This window comes from Podarcis bocagei (assembly GCF_964188305.1).
Source record: "Podarcis bocagei genome assembly, chromosome: 3".
Taxonomy (NCBI): domain Eukaryota; kingdom Metazoa; phylum Chordata; class Lepidosauria; order Squamata; family Lacertidae; genus Podarcis; species Podarcis bocagei.
In genome coordinates this window covers 36,080,162-36,108,042 of record NC_138127.1, presented here as the reverse complement: position 1 = coordinate 36,108,042, position 27,881 = coordinate 36,080,162, and the positions used below count along the sequence as shown (strand labels likewise).

The following is a 27,881-nucleotide window of genomic DNA, read 5'->3' as shown; positions in this document are numbered from 1 at the left end:
TGATACCTTCCCAAAAAATGCCCCTCATTTTCTCTGTTCCCCACTTAAATAACTCAACACATCTGGGTTAACACTGTAGGATCATTGTCCTTTCAGTTCCCCTGCAGCTCATATTGCTACAATATTTCTTTAAGTATCTGATTACTGAACAGGCAAGGCTATTTTTTCCCCTCCCCAAACAAGGCTGTTTTAAAATAGGCCTTACAAATTAGTTCCTAGGCGTCTTCTTTTTTTAAGAAAAGGATTTAATTGGTACTGTTTGCCTAAGTGTGTACATAAGTTTGTGCAAGAGGTTAAGAGTGCAATCTGTGCATGCTTACTTGGAAATAAATCCCGTTCTGTTCCATAATGCTAACTCCCAGACAAATGTACATAGGATTGCCGTCTAAATATAGTAAGGCTGGTGGAGGTTTGCAAATAAAACAATAAGAAGGATCACCAAGAATGTTAAGGGGTTTATTTGTGTTGCTTTTGGGGACTTTATTGTTGGCCATGCTGTCTTCAGTTACAAGAATGATAAAAACTGAAACTAAATCTTTTTAATTCAATAACAAATGGGCTAAATTTTAGGAAAGGGAGATGGGGAATCTGATACAGCTCTATATACATAGGAAATTAATCACCGAAGAGAGTAAACCTGTGAGCAGGCAGGATAGCCTTAAGGTGTGCCTACTTGATACGCCTGCATTGAATATATTACAGTAAATTCTGGTATATTGTTCCAGTTAAGGGAGTTCCAGTAGTTCCAGTGAGACTATGGCTGGTTTTTAAATTTTGGATTTGATTCAGCTTTTCAATGTGAACAACTGAGAACCCTAAAGATAATAGTTTTCTAAATATCATATGAACAGCTGCATGTTGGTGAAAGTTTCAATACATGTGTTGCTGTTGACCCTCAGGGCAGACACTTAATACAACTACAGTATGTTTCCAATGCATGGAAATGAATAATAAAGAACTGCTTATGGACTCTTTGACTTTTTTGCAGTGGGTATAAATTTTTGAGTTTGTAACAATTTCCAGAGGATCTTGCAATGTGTACATAACTGGCAGCTTATTTAATTTATACTTTAAAATATATATTATTTTGCTTTTGTTTACATTAACTTGAAATGTAGTGGGAAGAGGAAATGCTAAGCACAAGGCTCCAACTTAGAGATTTTCTTTTATTAATGTTTCCTTTGCTCTTTCAGTTTGGTGCACTCTACCATCTCTGTAATTAATCAACCCACTTAAAACAATTATTTCTTTTTCCCCCTTTCAGGTGGTAGAGATCATGTCAAGTGCCATTGGTGAATTAATACAAGGGATATATTATGAAAATTCAAACTTGGAAAACGTAAGTTCCTATAATTACGAAACTCAGAGTGTGTGCATAAATCACTCTTTCCCTCCCACTTTAAAAAAGGTGGTGTGTGAGTCTGACAGAACAAACTGAATTAAATTAGAAACTCCTCATGATATTTCAGTTATTGGGTTGTACCATTTCAGGTAGTAGGTAGGTGAATCAAATGTTTGAAATCTTTTCCAAATGTAATAGTATGTTATCTCCCATTGAATTTTCTCTGACATGTTATATGTATTTTGTGGGAAGAATGGCGAAATTCAATTCTTCCACTTACAGCCTGAAAAAAATATATAGTCAAGGCTTGTAGATAAGCTCACAGAAGTCACTAGCCTGCAAAATGTATGACTAGCCTGCTAAGAGCCTAGTAGCTTCTGTGTCTATGCTGACTGCAAATGAAGGCCCCCGCCCCCAATTCTGCAGCCAGCATGGAAATGCAGACCGCTAGCATGTTAACACACTACCAAAAAAGAAAAACTATCTATCAAGCAGACTGGCAGAGGAGAGAGCGAGCAATCCATCCTTCCTCTGCCAGCTTGCTTCATTTTTATGCTGGTCACAGAGGAAGGGACTTTTCTTCCTCCACGGCTAGCATGGAAACCAAGTAGACTGCCATGGAAGGGATGGAGAGATCCGTCCCTCCTCCACCTGCCCACTTGCCTGCATGGAATTACTGGCCACCTCATGGCTACTGGAAGACTTTTGAAATGCAAGGCTAGCCCTGCCTAGAAACAGCTGCATCAGGTGTGGCTTCAGGATGTCCCTATTTCTTTTTAGTCATCAGTGTTTCGTTTTCATAGTGGCCATGCTCCCAAACAGCCCTGGCCTGGCTGCTTTTTCACCTGGTTTCAGATTCTTCTGAAGGCTCAATAAGACGATAGTTTCAGTCACGCTCCAGTCCCCTTGCAAGAAAGACAAAGGAGGAGGACGATGGGGTGGTGGAGTGCTACAAATGACGGAGTTAAAGAAGCAATGAGCATGTGATCCTTAAGGGAAGGCACATCTGAACTGAAGTACATCCCTAAATAACATTGTAGCAAGGAAACAATTTACTCCCATTTCATTTACTTCCCTCCCTTGGGTATATTCTGCTCTTTAAGGTGCATTCTGCAATGGACGGACAGGTCCCTCTTTTAATTTAAAAATGGTTTTCTCTGGAATTTGAGTAAAATAAAAGGATTAAGGCACTCCGGGGTGTGTTTTATGGACCCATTTACTCTAGCCCCTTTTCATCACAAACATCAAAGGCATGTATTAATAGACCAATAAAATATGTCCTGTCATGTTCAACAAGCAGTAAGACATCTGCTAAGTGAGACATCAATCACATGCAAGATGCTTGCAGGGTAACTGTGTTGCTGCTGCTGAAGACTCATAATTTTATTGGCTTCTTTCCTACACAGATGGGAAAATAAAGATTGTTGAATCATCTCACTTATAGCTGAAACAGTGAGTGATCCAAATGGCATTTTTTTTTAAGTCTGTGCATTGTTCTGATTTAGATTTAACTGACATTTGTAGTGCAACACACTGCAGTTTATAAGAATTAAAATGTAGGAATATAGCAGTCTATGCTTTTCATTTTGAAGTTCTCAAAGAATTGTTGTACCTTTTTCTCTGTAGCCTTGAAGAGAATAATATATTTGCATATGAGTCCCAGTAGTTGCATTTCACTGGGATAAATTAAGATAGTTGGGTTGGGATTATGAAGGCACATGAAACTGGGATACGTAAATATTTAAAGTTATCTCCAGCTGACAGTAACTAACTGTTGTGAATTGTTGGCAAGTATTGCAAGCCATGATTAAGGATCATGAGTAAGCTGTGGGTTTTAATCAGGGATATCCAAGGGATCTTAGCAGCATACCTAGATTCATTTTAAGTAGGCTTAGCAGCAGTAACACATCACAAAACCAAGTAAAGGAGTTAAATAGAAGTTGAGAAATAGAGGCAGGAAGAGCGACTCCACCCTTCCCTGCTCCCAGGTCCTAAACAAGGGGAAGGAAACCTTATCTGGTCATTGGGCCAGATGCTTATCTCTCCACTTCCTGGCAAATTTGACAAGTGCGTGAGGCCATCCACCTGTCATTCAACTGACATCACATATTGAAGTTCCAATTGCTGGGTCTTCAAAGTAGGTGCAGGGAGGTGTGGAAACACTTTTGTTGTTTGCAAACAGTCTTCAACAGACCCCATGCTCCTGTGGCTCAAGTGTGTGTGTGTGTGTGTGTGTGTGTGTGTGTGTGTGTGTGTAAGTGTGTAAGCAAGCCTTTTATAAAAGGGAAATGTCCTGTGTGTAGGCAGTGCTTTCAAAGGGCAGCTTTTTTCTTCCCTTCCCAGTCAAATGCTTTCAGATATCCTATACATCCCTGTTTGAGGCTCATATGGGATGAGGGTGTCTGAAACCTCTTTGCAAAAGGGAGTAGTTTGGTGTGTCAGCAGTGAGCTCACCAGCTGATGATGGTATGGGGAAAGGTTTGTTGGAGTGACCCTCCTGGCCCACAGACTGCAGGTTCCCCACATCTCTTCTAAACCCTTGTTCCAAGATTTAATCCGAATGAGACCATGTTGGCTATGACTTAAACATATATGTAGATTATATTTTAGCATGTTCTTTTATGCTCTTTGCTATCATACTGCCACCTTTTAAAAATCCTTCCCAGTAGCCAAAAATGTACCCTGTGAGTTCCCCACCCCAGTTGGGATATCTTTCTTTCTTTCTTTCTTTCTTTCTTTCTTTCATCTTTGAAATAGGGTATGTGGTTTGATAACATAACTCTGAAATGTCAGAGTTGCCGCGATATACTTAACATGGATTCCGAGGAAAGTCAACCATGCTCTCCATTTCTAAATGCATTTTGTAGAAAGAATTTCCAGTGGAATTTATTTCTAAATAATGTGCTTAGGATCCATATAGTACTCTGTAAGAGGTCTCTGCAGATTATGAGTAGGTTTTGCATAGGCCAGCACTGGAAAGTAGCACCATCCATTATAAATTATTCCACTCACGCCGCTTCCTCATGTGCGGTCCCACAGCTGGGTGTGTACATGCATGAATTAAGCAATCATTCAGACTGACTAATCACATTGGTCTTTTACAACCAGCTATCACTTTGCGAAGAGGAAGGGTGCTGATCGCAGAGATCAGCATCTTCTCTCAAGTTGTTTGCCCCACCTGTCTAAATCTCTCTTGCAACAAACACTGGTGTAAGATTTCACTGAGAGAAAGTGGCTTCAAGCTCTTGTATGTGTGCGCATGCACAGGTCTCTGTTGACAGAACCTTTTCATTGCCTCCCCAGGCTGGGGTGTGTGAGTGTTCCACACCAGCAGTGGCATTTGGGATGAATGGCCTTTTACTCCAGTGGGCTGTTTTAAAAACTCAAGCATACAGACGTTGTTATAACTGCAGTTCCCAAATCTGTTGCTAGTTTTTAATTTCACAAACCTCACCAAAAGAATTAAGATGAAACACAGAGCAACATGAACATTTTAGGTTTTTTATGTAAAAAAGAATGATCATTGCTACTTATCATCTGAAAAATCAAGTCATATAAACTTGTGGCACAATCTTAAAACTGCCTTTGTTAGCAAAGGATGCTCAGGATAGAGCGTCCCAACTGCTGTGCTAGTATTTCCCTTGTGCTGGCATTCCAGACTGATGCACTGGTGAAGGTGTTTGACCAAATGTGGCATCATGTGAAAATATACATTCCACTAGAGAGAGGGGCTGCTTAGGCAGGAGCCCCATTGAAATGATTTGTTCTGAACGAAGCTGTGCTTGGTAGATTTGCACCCATTGTTCTTTGTATTTTGGAAACCACAGTCTTTCAATAAAACAGCAGATTGCTCATATTTAGTCTGCTGGCCTTGCTTAGGTTGCCCAAATAAGTCATAGCATAGATATAAATGTAGAAATTGAAAATAAACGTGTACCTCACTTGAGAACCAGTGAGCTCCCTTCAACCCATCCCTGTCAAGTTCCTTTGTAGATTGTTTTTTAAAAACTAATTTTATGCTTCTTATCTCTGCATTAATGAGGGCTGGGATTTAGTGGAATTTAAGTGGAATAATACTAAATCACATTTCTGAGCTGGCTATCATGTTAATTGTCCATCATGCTTTTAGCTTTTTTCCTACTTTTTAATCTGAGGAGTTTTGGTCCCAAATGCAGTCACCAGTTCTTCGACATTTCATCTTTGGAGCTTATTTTGAATAGAATGACACTGGCCAAATAATTGGACTTGTTGTTTGGGTGCCTTTTCTTATCTCTCCTTGTCATTCTGGAAATCCAGGAAATTTGCAAAACAAATGTTGTTTTAGTAAACACAACTGTCAGATGAGACATAGCTGAAGTTTTCATCTTGATTTTGTCATCACATATATAGCTATAAACATGTGGTTTCTCTTGCCTTCTTCTCTCCCCCCCTTCCTCCCCCCTCCTTCATGCAAGTTAATGGTGTATTTGAAAGCAATGAATTTTGATACAATGTTCAGTAAGTTGGCTTTGCAGAATTGTACTACTTTTCCCATCAGTCTCATATTATCTCCTCCCTTGCAACCCAGCACTCCTTGGCAGTAGCCACAAGGGAGGAAGATTAGAGCTGAATGGAGGGATTTTATTTCATTTGTTACCAATTTCATGACAGATAATACCTTGCTAGAAAATTATGGTGTCATGCAGATTTAGTTCTTACTTGTTTCTAAGTAATTTAATTGAAGAAATTGACAGGAACAGGATTGTTTAGATGACATAGGTCTTTTTCTACAATCTCTTTTTTTGTTTGGATTTTTTAAATCCACCTTCTAGTTCAACCTCAAGGCAATGACAAAATGCATCCTAGGTTTTAATAATCTTGAAGCTGTTTATTCATGTTACAGCCTTAAATTTCTTATCCTCTTCAAGGTGGCTAAGAGACAAGGAAGACAAGTCACAAAAGGACTATGGTGCTATCTTACATAAAGTTCCTCCCCCCCCCCCAAAAAAAGGAGAATTCTGGGTTAACCAGTCACAAAATGGATGGGGGTGGCTGCCATGGGGAGCATGGCATAATGCAAAATTAGAAAGAAAACCACTCCTGACAAATTTATGCTTCTGCTATGCTGGGAAGACAGCTTTGATTTGCTGGTCCTTATTATGGAGATCTCTTTCTCCTACCCGTCACCCCCACACGGACATGCACACACTAGTGCTGTTGCTGTCTAATGGCAACAGGAGCATTCCTTAGTACCTGGAAAATAGACAACGTAGCAACTCTACTCTCATTACACAGTAGTTGCTTTGAATGTATCTGCACATTTTGCCCCATAACTTTCCTTCTAGCAGGGCTAAAAGGTAAAGGGACCCCTGACCATTAGGTCCAGTCGTGACCGACTCTGGGGTTGCAGCGCTCATCTCGCTTTATTGGCCGAGGGAGCTGGCGTACAGCTTCCGGGTCATGTGGCCAGCATGACTAAGCCGCTTCTGGCGAACCAGAGCAGCGCACGGAAACGCCGTTTACCTTTCCACCGGAGCGGTACCTATTTATCTACTTGCACTTTGACATGCTTTTGAACTGCTAGGTTGGCAGGAGCAGAGACCGAGCAACGGGAGCTCACCCCGTTATGGGAATTCGAACCGCCAACCTTCTGATCGGCAAGTCCTAGGCTCTGTTTTTTAACCCACAGCACCACCCGTGTCCCATTCTAGCAGGGCTAGAGACTTGCTTTTTTAAGAAGCTGGTGGGCCAATGAAATTAAGGCAGCCTAATTTCTGTGTCTTGAAGCTCCAGCAATTGCTTCTCCTCTGGAAAACAAGGGATTGCAAGAGGAGAAACAGTCACTGAGAAGAGAGTTGCTTAATCCTTCCTCCTCTCACCACTTCTCCTCTAACTCCCTGCCTCCACAGCTGCTTTTTCACAGTCATAGTTCCAGAGTCACTTTTGCAAATCTTTTCCTTTAAATTTTATGTTGCTGTTGGGTAAAACGTTCATCTCATTACATAAACTTAGATTAGCAGGTTGGTAATTAGTTGCTAGTGGTTAAAATACAACAACTTTATAATTCAAATATACAGATATATAAAGAAATCACATTTGGTTTGTGGGTTAAATGGAATCAGTTGTGAAAGAAAAGATATTCAGTTAATAATGGGCACCAATAGCATGTGCATAGATAATATAGAAGCTTAAAGTTGTTCAAACCTTTTGGTTTCTATAATTTCCATCAACTTGTTAAGATGGAAGATTACTGCAGAATGTTCTGCTTCACCTGCCATATGAAGGTCTCATGTAGAGTAGGTGGTTTCACTGTTGTGTTTAATAATACCTCGATTTGGAGCATATTCTACTCACTCTTTCTTGCATTTCTAGGGAAATGGTCTCACAGATGACATTAGGATATCAACGTGGAAGGAGCAAGTTTTCCTATCCCATAGTGCCTTGCTGGCAAAAAGCTGCCACGCTGCAATGGAATTGGCAAAACATGATGCAAGGATCCAGAATATGGCATTTAAGTATGGAAAGCACATGTCTATGAGTCATAAGGTATGCTCTTCCTTTTACTGCAGTAGCTGAAAAGCTGATATCTTTTCTTTCTGTCGTAATCTTTTCTTTCTGTCGTAGCTTTGTAGCTACGTATCTTTTCTTTCTGTCGTAGCTTTGTAGTCAGCAGGTGCAGGTTTTGGTTGCTGCTGATATATATATATATATATATATATATATATATATATATATATATATACACACACATACATACACACACACACATACATACATACATACACACACACACACACACACACACACGTAAATTGTAGGTATAAAAATTGTAGGTATAAAAGCTATTCACTTAACCAGCCCCATCAGTGGACATCCACGTACACAATAGGGCTCCCCCCCTCCCCAATTCTGTGCCTGCATGCCCTACCTCCTGAAATTGGCTAGGGAGGGGGATGGTAAGGAGAACTGCATGCAGGGGAGAAGAGGGGGCTCAGAATAATTAAGAAATTGCTGCATAACACCCAAACTAATTACAGCCTCAGTTAAAGGTAGCACTGAAGAGGAAAGTACTCCATGCTTGCCTAAGCACCTGTACAGGTGGGGCAAGGGACAAGTCAACAGGAAGTTCCACAGTTCTAGGGCCATCACACAGAAGTCCCGGTTTCTTGTGTGTACCAGTCAGCTGAACTGATTTTAATGGTGCACACTGAAAGAACCCTGAAGAGCTAATTCTACTACTGAATGCATGTTCTGTTGATTTCGCTGGGATTTAAGCATGCCCGAGTTTTGCACCAGTAGCGTGTCATTTTTCCTTTCGTAACAATGCATTGTAAAAAGCTAGGTCACAAGCATGACCAAGAAACTCAGGGTGGGGTTGTGCACATAGGAACAGGCCAGATTCTGAATGGTTGGGTTACCAGAGTCAGGGAGCAGTCTTAAACCCCTAACTCTGGTATCTGCAATTTTTTTCTCCCTTATTATCAAATAATTTCTGTTAGCTCCTATTGGGAAAGTAAAGCGCTGAATTTGGCACACACTTGTGGTGGTTTGGCATGCTCTGACAGAGATCCCACAGGACAGGACATTTGTATGCACATGCACAGACACAGAATCTTCCAGTATGCTTAAAAAACTGTACTGTGGTTGGAGACTCTGGTAATATTAATTGGATTTGAACCAACGGGGCAGGAATAGCCTGATAAATCCTTAATAGTGTGTATTGGTTGAAGGATTTTGGTATGGCCAAGCATACAAAATATATATAAGACTCTGCACACATGTGGGATGTCAGTCACTGATGAAATGGATTAGCTATGAAGAACTACTTTTATTTTACAAACTATTTTGATCCTCCTTCTTACAGCTAAATGTCGACATTCAACCATTTTTGAATGAAAGTTCTAATGATTCTGTGGCCTTCAGTTTAAATTCTGCTCCTGTAGTCTTGCATCAAGATCTCATTGGAAGAGAAGCCTGGATTAAGCAGATTGAAGAGGTAGGCAAATAGCACTGTTCATATATTTAGTCTTCTTTAGTCATCATTTGCTTAGCACGAGAGGAATGAGTCTCTAGCTCATGTGAATCCCTCTTTTCTTCTGCTGGAGCCACAAGACGTTCAAAAGCTTTGGCTTCTGTTTGTGTTTAACCACAAGTTGTTGCCTTGCCCAGACCAACAAACTTGTTAGTGTTAAACTATGGTTTGTTTGGAATGAGTCCCAAACCATAGTTAGCATTAATCATAGTTTGTTAGTTCAGACAAAATGTCAAACCATTGTTAAGCACAGTGGGAAGCAAAAGCTTTCAAACTTTTACACAGCCATGCCTAGGAGAGGTGGGGAACACATACGTTTTTCTTGTTCCTGTCACACTAAACTGTGTTTTTAGTATAACATCGGATTTTGCCATTCAGTGATACAAGTGAATGTGGCATATGTGTCTGTGTATTTGTCCAACATATGGGTACCAAACCAACATGCATAAAATGAAAATATTATTCTGCTTCTGTGTATTTACAGCTTAAGTTCAATAAAAATAAAGTGTTGGTACCAAGAAATGAAGATTACAATAAAAATACTATGACACTTAAGGTAACAAGATTATCAAAATTCATATTATTAGACACCGCTGAGCCTGACACTGCTCTGCTTTGTATTCTGTAGGGGTTTTATTAAAATATGCAAGCATTATCTGTCACTAAAACAAATAAAATAACAGTTTTAGTTTTTCAACAACTAATTACTTCTAAGCACAGAGCAAAGAGAAGGCAGAGGGAAGGAACTGCTCATGCATATATGATTACAACTCAAAACACAGCTGGATGGACTAATTTTAGGCCTACTAGCTTTGATATGCTCTCTGATGTTGTGATTGTTATCCCTTCTCAAGCTGCTATCTTGATACAAATCCATATCTATTCTAATGAATACGTTCTTTGGTCAGTGTATGCTTTATTGGATTCAGTGCAGCTTACTCCCAACTAAGCAGGGTTATGACTGCAGACTTAGTTCCTTATAATCTTTCCACAGTCATCACAGAGAAGCCCTTTTCTCCCAGGCACAGGAAACAGTTCAGTCAGTACAGGCATCCCCAGCCTGGTACCCTTCAGACGTTGTGCACTGTAAGTTCCCTCAGCCCCAGCAAGCATAGCCAATGGCCAAAATGGTCTAAAAAAACTGAAGAGTACCTGGTTGAGAAAGGCTGAACTAGAATAACAGTTGATTGAACCAGTTCACTGGTGCACTTGGCGTTCTCTCTGCAACTGCCTTTGATAGCCCATCTGTGTGTCTTATTTTAGATGAAATATGTTTGTTTTCCATTGTTTGGTTTGAAATCTGCAGTCTCAGAATTATAATCTCATAGACAATGACACAAATTTTGAAGCATGCGGTCTCAGAATTATAATACCTTAGACAATAAAACAGATTTTAACTTTTATCCTTGTGTTGTTTCAGGCTCAAGTTAAAGGAAACTTAATAGACTATACAAAGGTAAGTAAATGCTTAAAACCCATGCCTTATTTTTAGAAGTTCCATCTCTCTCTCTCTCTCTCTCTCTCTCTCTCTCTCTCTCTCTCTCTCAAATGGCTTTAGTCAAGTCTGTGCATGCGTATGTAGTGTTTAGTTGGCCCAGTAACATCTTATGCATGATGGAGTAGATCTCATCATTTCCTTTATTTGTTAATTATGTTCATCCTGCTTTTCAACCAAAAAAATGGTCTTGCATAGTAGCCCACTGCAATGAAGATACAATAAATGCTGGTATATACATACAAAGGGACACGGGTGGGCTGTGGGTTAAACCACAGAGCCTGGGACTTGCCGATCAGAAGGTCGGCGGTTCAAATCCCCGCGACAGGGTGAGCTCCTGTTGCTCGGTCCCTGCTCCTGCCAACCTAGCAGTTCGAAAGGATGTCAAAGTGCAAGTAGATAAATAGTTACCACTCCGGCAGGAAGGTAAATGGTGTTTCCGTGCGCTGCTCTGGTTCGCCAGAAGCAGCTTAGTCATGCTGGCCACATGACCCTGAGCTGTACGCCGGCTCCCTCGGCCAGTAAAGCGAGATGAGCGCTGCAACCCCAGAGTCTGTCACGACTGGACCTAATGGTCAGGGGTTCCTTAACCTTTACCTTTTTATATGCATACAAAATATGATGCCAGTGTTGCCAATAAGTCCTTGTATTCTAAAATAGTACCCCCACCCCAGTATTCCATTATTTCAAAATGCCCATTTCAGCTACTACAGTCATTTGCTCACAAGTAGTTAATCAGTCTGTTTATACTCCAGTCCTGTATTCTGGAGTATGGCTATCACATGCAGAAAAATTATTGATCCAGTATGATGATTATAGATGACTTGTTCCAGAGAGGGGGAAAAGTCATTTCCCTCAGTACTCAGTGACTAAAGAAGCATTAGAAGAGGACCATTGGGGTTAGATGCATGTGAATTTGGATCAGTGCTAGAAATTCCTCCTTTGAAGAAGAGAATGTCCACCGCAGCTGCTCCTGTTGATACTTTCTCCTGATAAGACATCAGAAGGGACAGCACAGCTGGATATAGTCATATTTAAGGAAATGGCTAATAATTCTTGTGTGCATGCTTGTGTGACATTTGCTAAAAGTCCTAACTAGAGTCCAGATCTCTCAAACTCTGCCATATATCTCTCCTTCCCTCATTTAAAATTTTGCACTGTAGTTAGCACATTCCTCACACCACAATGTAGCCCTCCCACTCAAAAAAGGCCTCCTAATAACAACAAAAATCACCACTGTATGCCTGGGGTGTATGTCGCAAATGTCTATTTTGTATTGGCAAGGCATTGTTTGGGCACTAGAATAGCAGTCAATCTCTCTGTTTTGACTTGCTTGGAAAAGGCAAGGCAAGATTATTCTTCACAGAGCACTGCAACCGAGTTTTGTGTGTCTTGACTGGTTTCATGCTGCTAATCTCATACATGATGCTATAATTTATTGTAAAGCTAAAAACGAGTTCCTTGCATGATTCAAATCAGGGAAGCATTTGTGCAGGTGACTACTGAAGGCAGATATTTTGATAATAACAAACATCAATAGCCTTTTTGATATCTAAAAAGCCTATTCCAAAACTATTCTTTTGAGGAGTCAGATCTTTATATTCCATAATATAGTTATCTGCATCTGAGCTGCCAGATGATAAACACTATAACTGGTGCAGCCAATGTAGCAGATGGCTTATCTAAGCACCCTCCTGAAAGGCCTTTTGGATATCACAGCATTATGTACATCAGTATAACCCTTTGTATATGGAACAATGTTTTTTTTTTAAAAAAATGTATTGCTATGAGAGTTTTATATGAAGAGATTAATATACTTTTCTGATTGGCAGTCATATATTTTTAACAAAAAACCCAGTCTTACTGAAACTTCCTTCTTTAGCATTTAAATTTTCTAGTTTTGCATCTTGTGAGCAATGTGAAGATAGTGGGTATAATTTGCTCAGGAAGTTATAAACTTTGCATTATAATACAAAAGTTAGGTTGCTTGAAGACTCATCAGATTAGAATATCAGTGCAGTTCTATGTGTTGCCATGAAGAACTGCATCATAGTATATCCAAAAAAGATAGATAAAATATAGCACTTAAAATTAATGACTGTCCAGCTGCCATTTAAAAAGAAGAAAGTTGAATGTGTAGAGCCGCAAACACCAATCTGATCTATAGCAACTAATTATGAAACATTCCAACAGTAATGGGGGAAAGTAAACCTCTTAGCTACAAAATGTATTGGCTCTATCTCAAGGTAACATTTTGGTAGTCTAAATATCAGCACTTAGCGAAGTAGACGGTTCCTCACAGGAGAAAACAAATTTAGAAAATCCAGTACATAACATGGCAAACACTTAATGCATTAGTTAGTTCCTTGACCACAAATCAATTTAAGTTTTCTTCTTTTCTTTTTTTAGCAAGTTATGAGGTTAAATATAGGGTGCCTTGTAAGAAAAGGACAGCCAGTTTTATGTATAGAAAGTGAAAAGCACAGGTTGTGAGTGAGACAGGGAATTCCCAGTAGGAGCAGGGAGACTTACTGGGATGCTTGGGCTGTGGGGTTTTTGTATGGAGTGTGAAGTGGCTGCATGGGAAGCTGTGGATGGCTGGAATGCAGTGAGTGCATTTGATAGATTGTTCCTGTGTGGAGTTTGCTTTGCTGAGTTTCATAGGTGCCAAGGCTGGAATATATTTGCCCTGGTGATTCAGGTATTCAGGTATAGTAATGGGGAAATGCTTTGGAGCGCTAAATGAAATAGTGCTGATGAGTGAAATTTGTGGTGGGGCGGGGAGGAATAGATTTGCAAAGGAAAGGAGAACTAGCTGTTCGTCTTTGCTGTCCTTTTCACAATTTGGGTAAATACTACAGGAGCCCCGGCTTGAAGTATCCTCTGTGGTGGAACCTAAAGAGAATCAGAAGGCCTTCCTCAGCAGTGCTCTGAAATTCTCTTCAAAACCTCCTAAACACTTTGATAGGAATCACTGCCCCCACCTGACAAGTTTGAAAAAAATGACATTCAGAAATGGAAAAGATATTCTATGCAGCAAATAAGGGAACTCCCAGAATAGTTATTGACCATGCAGAGTTGCAGAAAGGCTACTTGAAATGAGGAATTGGGCCTCAGAGCAGGGGTGAGGGATCTCTTTTTCTGTGAGGGTTGCATTTCCTTGTGGGTCATCTGTGTGGGGCAAACAGTAGTGGGCAATATGAGCTTGTGGTGGGTGAGGCCAATGCAAGCAGTACATGGAACACCTCTTTGCTCTCTCTGGCAAACCATTTTCTCACTTTCCTCTTTAGGCAAGCATCTTGAGGAGTTTGATTTTAGTCATGACTTAGTGGACAGCTGTCATTACACTTTTATGCTGCTATCTTAGTCTAGTTGATTTTAGTTTTTTATTGTATTCCACTGCCTTATGTCAGCAATCTTGGGTTATTTAAAAATGAGGCAGGATATAAATAAATAGATAAAAGTACAACGTATCTCAGTTCAAGGACATTTAGAGAGAGCCATTACAGAACAGAATATCTCAAGTTTCTAAGGAACATTGAGTTACAAGATCTGTAGCTGGCCCTTAGCTTCCCTTCTGAATATGACAATTTCTAAAGGATTCATCTGTGATGATTGCCTACCACCTCTTTAAAACCAATCTCTCTAACCTGTCCACCATTTGAGAGAATAATTTATGTCCTTTTACCTTCAGCAAAACATCCGCAGCTTGCTGCACAATTGGAGCACCTGCTAATATCAGAAATGTGCACAAAAACAAACACACATTTGCAGTATTAAGTTTCTGTTCTTACCTTGCTCCACTTACTTTGTTCCATCCAGTATAGTGTGGTTGGCTCTAAAAGAAATGCTTAATTAATGTTGCACTGTACATGCATATCATAAAAACCTATTTTCCCCTGAAGTATACTGCTAAGTAATGTGGGAAATATTTTTTTTATGAATGGGGACATGAGCACTAAAGTACCATGCCTTGCTAAGAATTGAGTTCATCTTCAAATATACATAATTAATTCACTTAAGTTACATGTTTAGATAAGAACAACCATTCATTATATATAAGTGTAATTGCCTACATAAAATAGATGGATCTTGCAGCCAGCTTCTAGTTCTCAAGTTACTTTCATGTCATTTAGAGTAATTTTTTTACTAACGTATATAACTTAAATATTGCAGGAAATTTTTCTTTCCTGCCTTTTAATTTTATATATACACTTCAACAGGAATGTGTGTTTAATGTTTCTAAGAGCTTCCATATGTAATGATCATATAATTATCAGTTATGGTTTCATAGACCCAGTTCACACATAATGCTAAGCCAAACCATGACTAAGTATGAACAAGCAAATGTATGGATTCTCAGAGTGAAGATTACAGCTGCTCCCCTGGTCCTTCTGTTGCTGTGCTACCCAAGACTAAACCATGGTTTGACTTAAAGTTATGCCTGAACTAGGTCTTGTGTTATTTGTCTTGCTGCAGGCAAAGCACAAGCTATAGTCAGTGTTTCTTCTTTGCTTTATTGCTCATTCTTTGTCTGGGGAAGAAAAAGCACACGCCTGGCTTCAGACATAATACTGAGCCAAACCATGGCTTACTTTCCAAGCAGCTCAGCTGTAGCAGGACTAGGGAAGGAGCACAACAGCCAAAATCTTTGCTTAGGAAACCCACGCTTCTGCTTGTACATTGTAAGTCATTGTTTGGCGTAGCAATATGCGCAAAATTGGGCATTTCCCATGGGGTTCATTTAAAGCTGGAGGAGTTAAGTAGCGGGGAGCCCTGGCAGGATAATTGAGTCATCTTCTTCTAACCTGTCCCAGTAGTCACTTCAGGGTAACTAGTGTGCAAACAAACTTAGAAGCATTGCCTGTTTTGCAAAAGCTTCAGTAGATAAGGGACACGTGGCCTCACTAACAGAGCTGAGAGGCATTCTCTATTTGCACATATTCTGTACATTTAATACCTAGTACACAGGGCATAAATATGTTACTTCAGGCATAGGCAAACTCTGGCCCTCCAGATGTTTGGGACTACAATTCCCATCATCCCTAGCTAACAGGACCAGTGGTCAGGGATGATGGGAATTGTAGCCCCAAACATCTGGAGGGCCGGAGTTTTCCTGTGCCTGTGTTACTTGATACTCTGATAACTCCTGATGCACAGCAGTACACCCCTGTATTGTAGACTACTGAGCTAGGACTGGGTGGGAGACGCAGGCTTGAATACCTACTAAGCCATGAAGTTCGCTGAGCGACGTTGGGCCATTATTGTCTTTCCAGTTGAATCAGTGGGATTAAAATGTATCTAACTTTTGGCCTGGTCATACTTGTAAACAAATCCAGAAATACAGTGGTACCTTGGGTTACAGACGCTTCAGGCTACAGAGTCCGCTAACCCAGAAATAGTACCTTGGGTTAAGAACTTTGCTTCAGGATGAGAACAGAAATTGCACGGCGGCAGCAGGAGGCCCCATTAACTAAAGTGGTACCTCAGGTTAAGAACAGTTTCAGGTTAAGAACGGACCTTCAGAACGAATTAAGTTCTTAACCCGAGGTACCACTATAGATTGTTTTTTCCTTTTCTGTTATGCAGTGCTAGAGTGATGAAATTATGATTGTTGATAGCAAATGTTTTCTATTGCACACAGTGCCCACTGATCTAAATTAGACCAGCTAGAAGCCCATCTGAAAGAAGATTGCACAATAACAGGCTTTGGTGGGTCATCCCCATAGATAGGCTGAACTCTTCAGCCAGTTTGCCTCTTGGTACTCCAAAGGAAATGGGTTGTGGATTAATATTTTGAAATTATACTCCAGATTAAAATTACAATGTGTAAACAGAACAATATACACTGTGCTGTAGTCTGCACAACATGAAAGTAAATGCACATATTAATCTACTTGCTTGTGATGAAATTCAGTTAAAAATGCATATTAATGAATTTATTATAAGCACAAGTTTATTTGTTGGGCTTATTCCCATTAGGCAAGAATTGTACACATGACTAGTTGAGAGCCTTCTGCTGCAGTTACATTAGTCTTTGAAAGGTGCATCTTGAATTATCAATAAATGAAAGAGCAATTAAATTGATTAGGGTTGTTTCATCGAATAGTGGATTCCATTTTTTTGTCAGTAATTTAACGAGACTGTCCTTTGAAGCTCAGGTCATGAAAATACAGAATCCATAATGTTTTCTTAGCATTCTGCATATAGTTATTTCTGTCAAAACTGATGATATTGTGCATGTGTTTTCTCACAGTTGCAAGATGCAATCAAGGCTGGCAAAGGTGTGACTTCAGCTATTGACCTATGTCGTTACCATGGAAACAGAGCACTGGAGGCTCTGGAGTGCTTCCCTCCCTCGGAGGCCAGATCTGCTTTAGAAAACATTGTTTATGCTGTGACAAGATTTTCATGATCTACAATTGGGAAAAGGAGCCACTTTTTGTTTGCGCTAATGAGCAGAACAGATAATAGTGGAGAGCGTCAAGATCTGCCATTGCTCCGCATCTAAATGTGTCAGTGGCTTTAAAAAATGTGTTTCTGTTCCACTCACCACATTCCCAAACTAACATATACCCTTCGGAACTGCTACAAACAAAATTAGGGAAAAAAGGTCAAACAGTTTTCACTTGTCATGCCAGAAGCACACTTGAGGCTGCACTGGTAGCAATAATTAATGAGACTCGCTTCTGTGACCTCAGCAAATGGACAGGAAATAAGTCCTTATTGATTGGACATAGCCAGGGATGGCGCCAGTGTGGTGGCCTGTGGTTTTCCTGCACTAGAGAAGACAGAGGGGGGCCCTGAAGCTGCAGGTGTCGGGAGAAATGCTTTCTAAATCTGCCAGAGAGAGGGCTGTTTAAAACCAGAATTAATGTACCAATTTATCAACATGAAGGGCAGCTCGATGAATTAGCAGGGGAAAGGAGGGAATCTTTTATCTGACTACATGCCGCTATGTCTCCTCACACTGTTTCGTTATGTATTTACATATAAAATTACCCTTTGCCTAATGCATTGTGTGTTTGAAAGAGTTGCTGAGAGCGCGCATCAGGTATGGTAAGAGCTTTGTAATATTTATGTCGTTCTGCAGAAAAGAATAATTTTGAATGTGCTGTTTGTATAGTCTTCAATTTGGTTCAGTGGGTGGGGTTTTAAACTTCCAGGGTAATTATTTGCCTTCTGTATAATATGCCACTTATTTCAGCAAACACAGGTAACTACATTTTCCTTGATTTACTGAACATTTTGTTTTAATTCACACCAAATAAATGCTTCTTCATACAGCTCTGTGTCAATTCTATGCCATAAAGGAGTAAAGGATCGTTCTTCTCCCTCCCCCTACCCCCTTCCGTACAGGATTTCATTCCCTGAATAGATGTATATTACATGAGAAGTTTTTTAACCTTACTGTGTCAGATGTTAAAGTCCAATTACAGAGAGAATACAAGGTATATCAGAAGCCTGCAATCTGACACTGTCTCTATTTTGTTCATAGGAGATGATTTTTGTGGTTTGCATGCTTGCAATCTGAGAACATCGTTGACAAGAAGGCTGAGTTTACATAAATGATCCAGATTGAGACTCAGCTACCTTTCTTCCTTCTGTGGTGTAATTACAGCCCAATCTGGAGACAGCTAGCACAGCAAACAGATTTCATTACATTGCTCTCTCCCTCTCAAACACTAAGTGGAGTTATTTCAGTTAACTTCTTCACACACACACACTAAAGTGAAGTGTCGCAAACCTTCTATATAATGGGCCAGTATGTGATTCTCAGAGGACTTTAAAAAAGCTTAACATGATTTATGTATTTTGATACCTTAAATTTTAGCACTACAAAAACATTGCTGGCTTACCGTAATTCAGTTTTGTAATTAGATGAAAATGTAGATCAAACCAGTTGAATTCTCAAGCCATTATGTTCTTGATATACTCTTGAACAACATTCAGTCTGGAAAAAGAGGACATCCGGGGTTATAAATGTATTTTCCATGTCAAAGAGAATGTTGTTGAAACTATGTCAGAAACAGGGCTTCAAGTTGGCTTGTTTCAAATAACCCATATTTAGGGTGGGATTCACCTAACAAACCCTGTCAATGGAACCCCTGCGTAAGGGCTTCTACAATGGAACTTGCCCCCCTCTTCCACCCACACACCCAAAATTGGCTGGGGGGCAGGTTGGGAGAACCCCCAGAGCAGCACATAGGAAGAAGGCAATTGTTCCCTCTGGCAAGCTGAAATGCATGCACAGATAGAACATTTGTAATAGCAATGTTTAATTCCACCCTTAATGTTAACCACCATTTGGCAGTTCAGACGAAATGGCAAACTTGTCTCCTTCCAACCGCATGAGGAGGAGAAAAATGGAGAGGCAGCACTTAAGCCTAAAGCTCACCTATGCTCATTGGCATCATGCTAGACTATTGCTTAGGTTAGGGATGAGGAACCTCAAAGGCCAAGTTGCAACACAACTCTAGAAAATGACCGAGTCCTGCTCTTGGCAACTAACATCACCAGTATTTATAATCTTATTAGTGAAAAAAATGAGCTGGAACCCAATACATATGCAATAAACTATTTCTAAAGGGTACAGCTCAAGAACTCTTGGGACTGAGTGGTGCAGCCTTACTTACATAAGGGCTGAATTGTGGCATCTACCTGAGCGTTTCTGGCAAGCGTCTTGATTTAGATATCATTTTAGCTTGCTTGACACTTTTTAAAAATAATCAGCAAATATATTTTTGAAGGCTAAACATTTGTTCTGAATTTGGACCCCAAACCTCACATATGCAAGTACAATTGTATCTCATGGTGAGTTCTATGTAAACACAGTTGTCTAACAACTTCATTATGGATGAGGTGCATGATTTTCCACTAATGATTTCATTGCACCTATTTAATTGTTCCCCTTGATTCTGGTGCAACCAAATTCCACAACACACTCTTAAGCAATATATTTACTAGATGGGCAAAGGATGCTTCATCCTAGCAAGCAAACATTTTACATCAACTAGTGGCTTATTAAACATGTCTACAAAATGATAAGGCAGTTACAGGAGATATACCTGTTGGATTGTGCAGAGGTTTATGAGGGATTAAGCTCATGTGTGTGCATTAGCAGGATATTTCATTGAAGCACTGAACAAAAACATTGCCACCTGAACTGTGCAAGACTGCAGATACCAATATATTAAAATATACTGGGGGGGGGGGGTTGCTACAGCTTGTTACTATTGTTTTTTAGAAGAAGAAGAGGAGCTTGGATTTGATATCCCGCCTTTCACTCCCTTTAAGGAGTCTCAAAGCGGCTAACATTTTCCTTTCCCGTCCTCCTCCACAACAAACACTCTGTGAGGTGAGTGGGGCTGAGAGACTTCAAAGAAGTGTGACTAGCCCAAGGTCACCCAGCAGCTGCATGTGGACGCGCGGAGACGCGAACCCAGTTCCCCAGATTACGAGACTACCGCTCTTAACCACTACACCACACTGGCTCTCGCCTAAAGTTTAGGATTGCAGTTTAAGCCACTATAGTAAAATTGCATATGATATGTATTTTTACAAACTATTCCAGTCAAAGCTGTTTTGACTTCTGACAAAAATGATGTGACTTTAAATAACTGAAGACTATGAATAAGCCTTGACAAGAGGTGTACATATACAAAACATATTGCATTTTTTAATTTGGAGCTACCTGACTTGGTAGTTCTTAGTACCTTTAAGTATGTTTTTTAACTTAACATTTCTCAGTATAAAGTATGACAGTAAAAAGTGAAAGGCTTGATCTTTTAGCAGTTGGTCCTATTAAGTGATTAGAAAAATATTCCAGTTCTTTGGTAGGTAATCATAGGATTTTTAGAAGTGCTTTTCTGTTACATTAAAGGCACAGAAATCACACACAAACGCACCCAATTCACCACTTGAACTCAAGATAGCCTCTTTCAAGAAACATGTTCAGGTGGTTCTGTCAGGATTGCTGAGTGACTTTACACAAACCACTCAATCTCCTGGTCTGTACTTTTCAATCCGTAATATTAAGATAAATTATAATTTATGTGTAGAGATATAGAGAAAACCTGATTTATTAATGCAGAATGTTTTGTGAGCTACAGAGGTAACAAAAATGCAGTTTTTTACTGCTTGTAAATAAAATATACATTCTTGGTTACCACAAGTAAGTGCTGTTTTTTTAGAATCAGAGGTGTTGCAGCTCACCATGAAAGCCTCCCTCGTTCTCTTAGAATGGCAATGACACCTACCTGAAAAGTGCCGGAACTGAGTTCCGGTGAGTTCTTGCTGAAGAAAAGCCCTGGTTACCACTGCAAAGCAACTTTCTCCAATCTAAGAATGTGTTGGTGAGTGAGAACAACTGCTACAAACCTTCAAACTATTTATTTCAGCATTTGTAATATGTCAGTGTTTTCAACTTCTGTGAGAGCTTGTTTCCCTCACAGACATAACTTCTACCATCTTATCTTATATAGGGCACTGTAGACTTCACATCCTCTGTTACCACTGATAAATGGAGAGGATCCTGGTGTCTTATTGCACAGAGAAGAGTAGATAGGCACAAGGACTTTATGACTCCAGTAGTAACACATCACATGTATGAAGATTTTTTGCTGATCCTCAAGGATATCAACAATGTACAGTACCTCTACAGCAGAAAGAAAGATTACACAGGTAGTCCAAAAATCTTTCATTACTAAAAAAAATCTGCAGACATTTTATTCTACTGAAAATCTCCACGTATTGTCCATAACATCTTCCTCAATTCATTTTTTTCCCTGTAGGTGTGTTTGTATAGTAGTTGACTTTGTGGTCAAACCTAGCACAGATAATGAAGCATAAAAATACCTGCCATCTAAATGAAAAAGCAAGTTTTACAAACCAGCCGAATTAGACCCACCTCCTTCAGTTTTTTGAAAAGTTAGTATTGCTCCTAGCATACCCAGGTTTTATAGTACCTTTTCCCTTCAAATTATCTTAAGTTCTTGCTCAACTACTGTCTAAAATCACTGTAACCTTTTTCATTAGTCAGAAGAGTACTTTGGCTCCCCCATGTGTAAGAGATTCTTACACTTCTATGAAGCTCTGAATCCTCCATTTAATAATGGATTGAATCAGTGTTTTTAAAAAATGCCTGTGATGGAAGAGAGTTGATTCCTCTCATCCATAAAATAAAATGAATGCATGTTTTAAACTTCTAATATTTTCTTTTAAATCAAAAGGTATAAAAGTTCAGTGACAAATGGTGAAAACACATTATTATTTAAAGTGTGCATGATAGAATTGTTGGCCTTTGATTAAATATTCTGTGAACACCTTTCAACTTTCTTTTAAAAAGTTTTTCTTAATACAGTTTAGGGCAGCCTTTACCAACCTGGTGCTCTCCAGGTGCTTTAAACTTACAGCAGTGTGCTGGCGTCCTGATGGGAGTTGCAACCCAAAACATGGGAGGACATCAGGTTAGTGAAGGTAAATTTAGAGGCTCTATTGTTTTTCAAATGAATATTGTATTTCCTAACAACCTTTTGGCAACAATATTATTAAAAACATAATGGTGTTAAGAAAACATTTTTGCAGTGCAGTATTAACTTGATGATAGGAAAGTTATTTGCCTAACCAAAAATGTGGAATAGAAAAATGTAAGTCATACTCAAAGATGCTAAAGTAATCCTTTACATCCTTAATACAGAAAAACCAGTGCTCTCCTTGCTTATTTGCTAGTCACCCGAGAGTTCCCTATCATTTGCCTAGCACTTTCATTTATGTACACCCAAACTGAGCTTAGGCCAAGAGAGATGTCAATGCTGCCTCATTACTCCCCCAAAGCTACTACTGGCTTGTCAGTTGCATTTGCTACCAGCTAACTATTGTTTTTTTAAAAAACAAGGTCATGTTATAGGTCATGTGTTTACCGCTTTTATAGGGAATTTTGTAGGGTGTATCTAGAAAATATATTAGTGGTTCCTCAGTGGACACACCTTTCTGAATTCCACCCACTTTTTAGTGATACTGCACTACTAAGCATGTCTGGAGGAGAACACTGAATGCACCCTAAAACATGCCCACAGTTCCCGCAGTAGCACAAGACCTGGCAACTGATCAATGAGTGTCTGTGTGCACTAGAAGAGAACACAGAATGTTAATGCAATAAATACACAAAGATTTCATGGCAAATATGTAGGACAGTCCTTGGAAGGCAAGTAGACAAGAAGAGATTCTCTCTGGGCAGAAAGCTTGAAAACTACTGGTTTACTTAATGGAACCTTTCTAAACACAGGATTCTCTTTTAACTTAAATTTGCAATATTGGGCTTACTGAATTACTTTTTTTTATACAAGTTGTTTTCTCTCTCTCTCTCTCTCTCTGAGGAGCACATCTTTTTAAAAACAATATATTTGTATGTTTGTAATCCTTCTGTTGTGACCACTTAAAGTTTGTGGCCCAGTAGCTGCTTCTGACCCACCAAGCGGAAGCCAGCACAAGTTGGGACTTTTTGCCTCTCCTCTAGTGCACTCCCCAAATCTGCTCTGGAGGGTCTGGGGAACCCCCAGAACAGCATTGGGGGGGGGATTGTTCAGGAAAGCAGAAATGCTTGTGCTGACAGAACAGACTCCTTTGCACTACAATTAAAACCCCAATAAACTGAATGACCTCTGCTTTTCACCTAGCTCCAGGATTCCGTTGTTTTTTATTTTGAGAAACAGAGAAAATTACTTGTGGGAGTTTCTGTACAGCTCTCCCTTTACAAAATGAATGCAAAATCAACTGATTTCAGTGAAAAATCTCCCAACTTCAACATGGTTTGAAAAACTCTTCATTCCTCGCTTTTGCTCATCAGAGACCATTTTCTCTCCCCACATACACACACATCCACATCCACTATTTATAACCTAGTTCAACAATGCTGGCATGCAGCAGTGGAAGGTGTGCATTTCATATGTAAATCAGCGGCAATAATTTTGTACAATTACTTCGTTGTTTGCATCATTATGATCAACAGCAGCATAACAAAGTGCTTGAAACAAAGGATGTTACCGAAATGTGGTTTTGTCTTGGCAAATCTACTCTCCACGTTTTAGCTAATAAAGCAGTTTATTCATAGATGACAGAAATATATAGGCTGTGTTCACCAGCGCTTTCAGAATACAGTTTAAACTTGTTGCATTAGCATCCCAATCTTAAATGTTTATTCCTGATGTTTCAGCATCTCTGCCTGAAAGGGTGGATTAACAAGTATATGATTATGTAAGATCAGCTGCCCAACCTGCACTTGCACATCAGGCATGAATAGATGAGAAACACAATAATCTTATATGAAGTAATTGTGAACTCAGTTATCTGTGAATACTTTAGTAGCCAAAACAACGCCATCTACATGCAGTATCAGCAGGCTTACAGAAATACCAAGATATGCAGAAGCACATTTTTTAAAAAAAAATCAACAACCTTTAGGGAATTAAAAAGCAGGAATAGGAAATAGAATGGAGTGTCCTGGATAAGGGTCAGGCTAACTGGATCTCTGAACAGGCTACACCTGTAAGAACTAGAATAAAGGGGGCTGGATCAAATAAGAATATCCTGGTATGTGTAGGGAGATTTAAAGGATGTTGTATTTGGATTTGACAAACCAGTGGGGTTTTGTTTTTTTCTTTTACTCCTGGAGACAAAGGTGAAGGGTAGAACTTGTTGGCCACAGCAGTGATTGGCAGAAAAGATTTAACAGAATAGACTCCTGAATTACAGGAAATTTAGGAATCTGCCTGTTGGTGATGCAGGATTGCTGAGCTTCAGTTTTGGATTCTGCCCTGCAGAAAAAATACTGGTAGGGCTCAACCCCACCTTGACCTAATGACTAGCCTCTTACGATAGAGGCAAATGAGGGTATGTGAAAGATGATCTGTTGTCACAGTACCAAATCACAATAATTCTGACATTTATGCACCAATATCCAGGCTATAGGGGACACGGGTGGTGCTGTGGGTTAAACCACAGAGCCTAGGACTTGCCGATCAGAAGGTCGTCAGTTCGAATCCCCGCAACAGGGTGAGCTCCCATTGCTTGGTCCCTGCTCCTGCCAACCTAGCAGTTCAAAAGCATGTCAGAGTGCAAGTAGATAAATAGGTACCGCTCCGGTGGAAAGGTAAATGGTGTTTCCGTGCGCTGCTCTGGTTCGCCAGAAGTGGCTTAGTCATGCTGGCCACATGACCCAGAAGCTGTACGCCAGCTCCCTCAGCCAACAAAGCGAGATGAGTGCCGCAACCCCAGAGTCGGCCACGACTGGACCTAATGGTCAGGAGTCCCTTTACTTTTATCCAGGCTATAAGCCTAGCAAGAATATGCTACTCAATCCCGCATTAAATGAAGGGGAAATGAAAATATAAGTATTAAGCTTATGGGGTAGTTTTTGCATGTATTTACTGCAATAAGATTATTAAATCTGTGCAGACTGCATTTTATTGATTGCATTGGTACCAGTCTCAGGCTTTCAAATTAAATAAACTGCTACTTCTAAAGGTCCTTGGGACCATTGCTTGTTCCAGATCATAAATCTTGCATTTCCCTCTGTGAATTTTAATTACAACTAGAAGAAAAGCAGACACCCCCCAATTAAGTGGGAGGTGTTTCTTAAAAGCATCAAATAGTAACCTCTGAATCAAAGGCATGAAAATGGAAACTGAAAACACTGCAAAGCACACCCAGATGTTTTTGTTTCGTATATGAACAAGTGTGCAAAACTTACTATGCATAGTCTATTTGAAATTGCAGTGCTTTTTATTCCTTTTTCAATCAGAATTGGTAGAGGAACGGTATACTCACATTCCAGGATGGGTAGCTGAGGCCTGCAGGGTCCCTTCTGGGCTTGGGTCCCCTAATGGGAACAGTGCCTGAGGCCAACACTCTAGAGTAAGAAATGAGGTGGAGTTCAAATTGGCAAATGTTTTCTCATTTCTGAAGCAGAGTCTGGTTTGCACACTTTTGCTTTTCTTTACTTTAAAAATGTGTTTTTGCTAAACATAATGTAAAGCATTTCAGGTAAGCAAATAAGACTGCAGAACTAAGTACCAAATCATTTAACTCTTTAATTACATATATGATTAACGGTGCAAAGGCAGGTGGGATTCCTTTACCTTGAATAGCTCTCATGTGGAAGGCGGCGTTCCTGCCGGTAGTTTGTTACACAGGGGTGAGAGAAACTGCAACAGCTGTTGGAATTCTGCGAATAATTTCTGCCAATTGGGATATTATTATTTTAAGGCAAAATCAGATCAAGACTTACCCAAGTTTACATTGTGATCATAAAAGTGCTTGCCGTTCAATGTTTTCCAAACATATGCAAACCAGTTTGCCTGGTCATATTCAGCCAATTTGACTATTAAGCCATCATGCATATGAGAGATGTTAACAGATTTTTCTTCCGTATGTTAGTCCAAACTAATGTGAATGTGCCTAGGAATAACTTTCTGCACTTTTATCAAAACCCATGGATACACTAGTAGCAGAGTTTGCTCAAAGTATAGCACAGCTGCTTCTAAAACCATTTAAGTCACCTGATTCCTTTCCTGAGAAAGTTCAGGCACAAGGACCGGCCCTACATCTTCTATTGTGAAAACAGATACATTCAGTTTCACCGCAAATACATTCAGCTTCACCACAGTCTCCTTTCACTTATTCGCCAAACCTCTGGCTTCCTTGTACAAAGGTCCAAACCACCAGTGGGCTGGTCTGCTTCTAATGTATTTTAAAATAATAATTTTGTTGGTGTTTTTCTGTTTTTATTAATGTGCTCCTCAAATTCTCTTTCCCCCACCCCTTACTGTCTGCTTGCATTTGTCAGAAATTGTGTTTCTTCTGTTTACTTTTGGATAATATTTCCATTTTCGAAAGGAAACCTTGGGTGATATTCAACGAAGTTACTTGGAATAGACCCCCTGAAATTAATGAACATCACTAAGTTAACTTCATTAATTTCAGTGAATCTTCTCTTAAGTTAAAATGCTCATGAAGCATGCCGGCATCCCCTTAGTCCTAAGCAGTACTATTCCTGATCTGTGGTCTACCTTTTAGCCAAGTTACTATTATTGTGATTTTGAACAGCCCCATAAGCAGATGTAGGGAAGCGTGACTGGTTAGGTCACAGTGGACCTTGGGGGCGCAGCAACTATGATAAAGATTGGAAGTTGAGGTGCCGCTGAAATTTGAGACCCCAAAGACAGCCCCCAGGCATTCTAGAAAGAATTCATATTCTCTGTCCCTCAACATGCATTTCTATAATCACTTTTGAGAACTTTTCAAAGTCAAAAAGTGACTGCGATGGAGGGTTTTTTTTGGGGGGGGATGTTTTTTGTGTTTTTGTTTTGTTTTGTTTTGCAAGTTGCCTAGTTAAGTATGAGTTTTCCCCATCGGTTCAACATGTACATCTTGCAGCAGCGGCAGCAGCAGGTGCTGGGCCTGTTAATTCCAGGTTCGCTGCCCCTGGTTCGTTCCATGACCAACTAGAGGGCCATATATACTATATACGTTTACGAAATATATACTATATACTATATACGTTTACGAAAGCAAATATATACGTTTATTATCTATATAAGTCGCCCAGAATGGTCCTGTATTAGACGACAAATAAATTGAACAATTAATTCAGATGCCTCTCCGCCTCTCGCTACCTTCGGTAGCGCCCGGCAAACCTCACGAGGGCAATGTGGGTGTTTTATTAACCGTTGCTTTTTGTGGAGTGGCCGTTAGCGTGTAAACTAGCCGGCTGGAGGGCAAAGAGAAGGAGCACGAGAGTGACCCAACTACAACTAACGGCTCCTTCCACCAGGCACAGCCACGGGGGAAAGGGGGCGGGGCTCAGAAGCGCGCGGGGGGGGGAGGAGGGGTATGCGTAATACGCGTGTGGAACGGAGAGGGCCGCCGCCTTCTCTCCCTCGCGCGCGAGCTGTGGTGCCCCGACTTAATCAGTCCGCCTTCCCCCACCTCCTCTTCCTCCCCGCCCCCACCCGCATGCACATTCTCTGTCCCGG

At 40.1% G+C, this 27,881-nt stretch overlaps 1 protein-coding gene and 1 long non-coding RNA gene across 4 annotated transcripts in view; one reads left to right on the top strand and one right to left on the bottom strand.

Moving 5' to 3' along the window:
• The window catches only part of PDSS2 (decaprenyl diphosphate synthase subunit 2), a 71,129-nt gene extending 52,995 nt beyond the window's left edge, over positions 1 to 18,134 (top strand). Inside the window, exons 4-8 of one of the 2 annotated variants that reach the window (XM_081186654.1) lie at positions 1,265 to 1,339; positions 7,694 to 7,867; positions 9,186 to 9,317; positions 10,774 to 10,809; positions 17,105 to 18,134. In XM_081186654.1, coding sequence (XP_081042780.1) covers positions 1,265 to 1,339; positions 7,694 to 7,867; positions 9,186 to 9,317; positions 10,774 to 10,809; positions 17,105 to 17,263 — 576 coding nt within the window. In that variant the 3' untranslated portion in view covers positions 17,264 to 18,134. The remainder of the gene's footprint in view (positions 1 to 1,264; positions 1,340 to 7,693; positions 7,868 to 9,185; positions 9,318 to 10,773; positions 10,810 to 17,104) is intronic. The other variant, XM_081186655.1, reaches the window with a different exon arrangement.
• On the bottom strand, positions 10,818 to 27,760 carry LOC308583035. 2 transcript variants are annotated; one of them, XR_014006005.1, is made up of 6 exons: positions 27,522 to 27,760; positions 25,986 to 26,786; positions 25,675 to 25,756; positions 21,108 to 24,070; positions 18,708 to 18,802; positions 10,818 to 14,686 (listed from the first exon to the last, which is right to left on the bottom strand). It is a non-coding gene; the product is annotated as an uncharacterized lncRNA (long non-coding RNA). The 2 variants fall into 2 exon arrangements; XR_014006006.1 differs by lacking the exon at positions 21,108 to 24,070.
• Between the last annotated feature and the right edge of the window lie 121 nt (positions 27,761 to 27,881).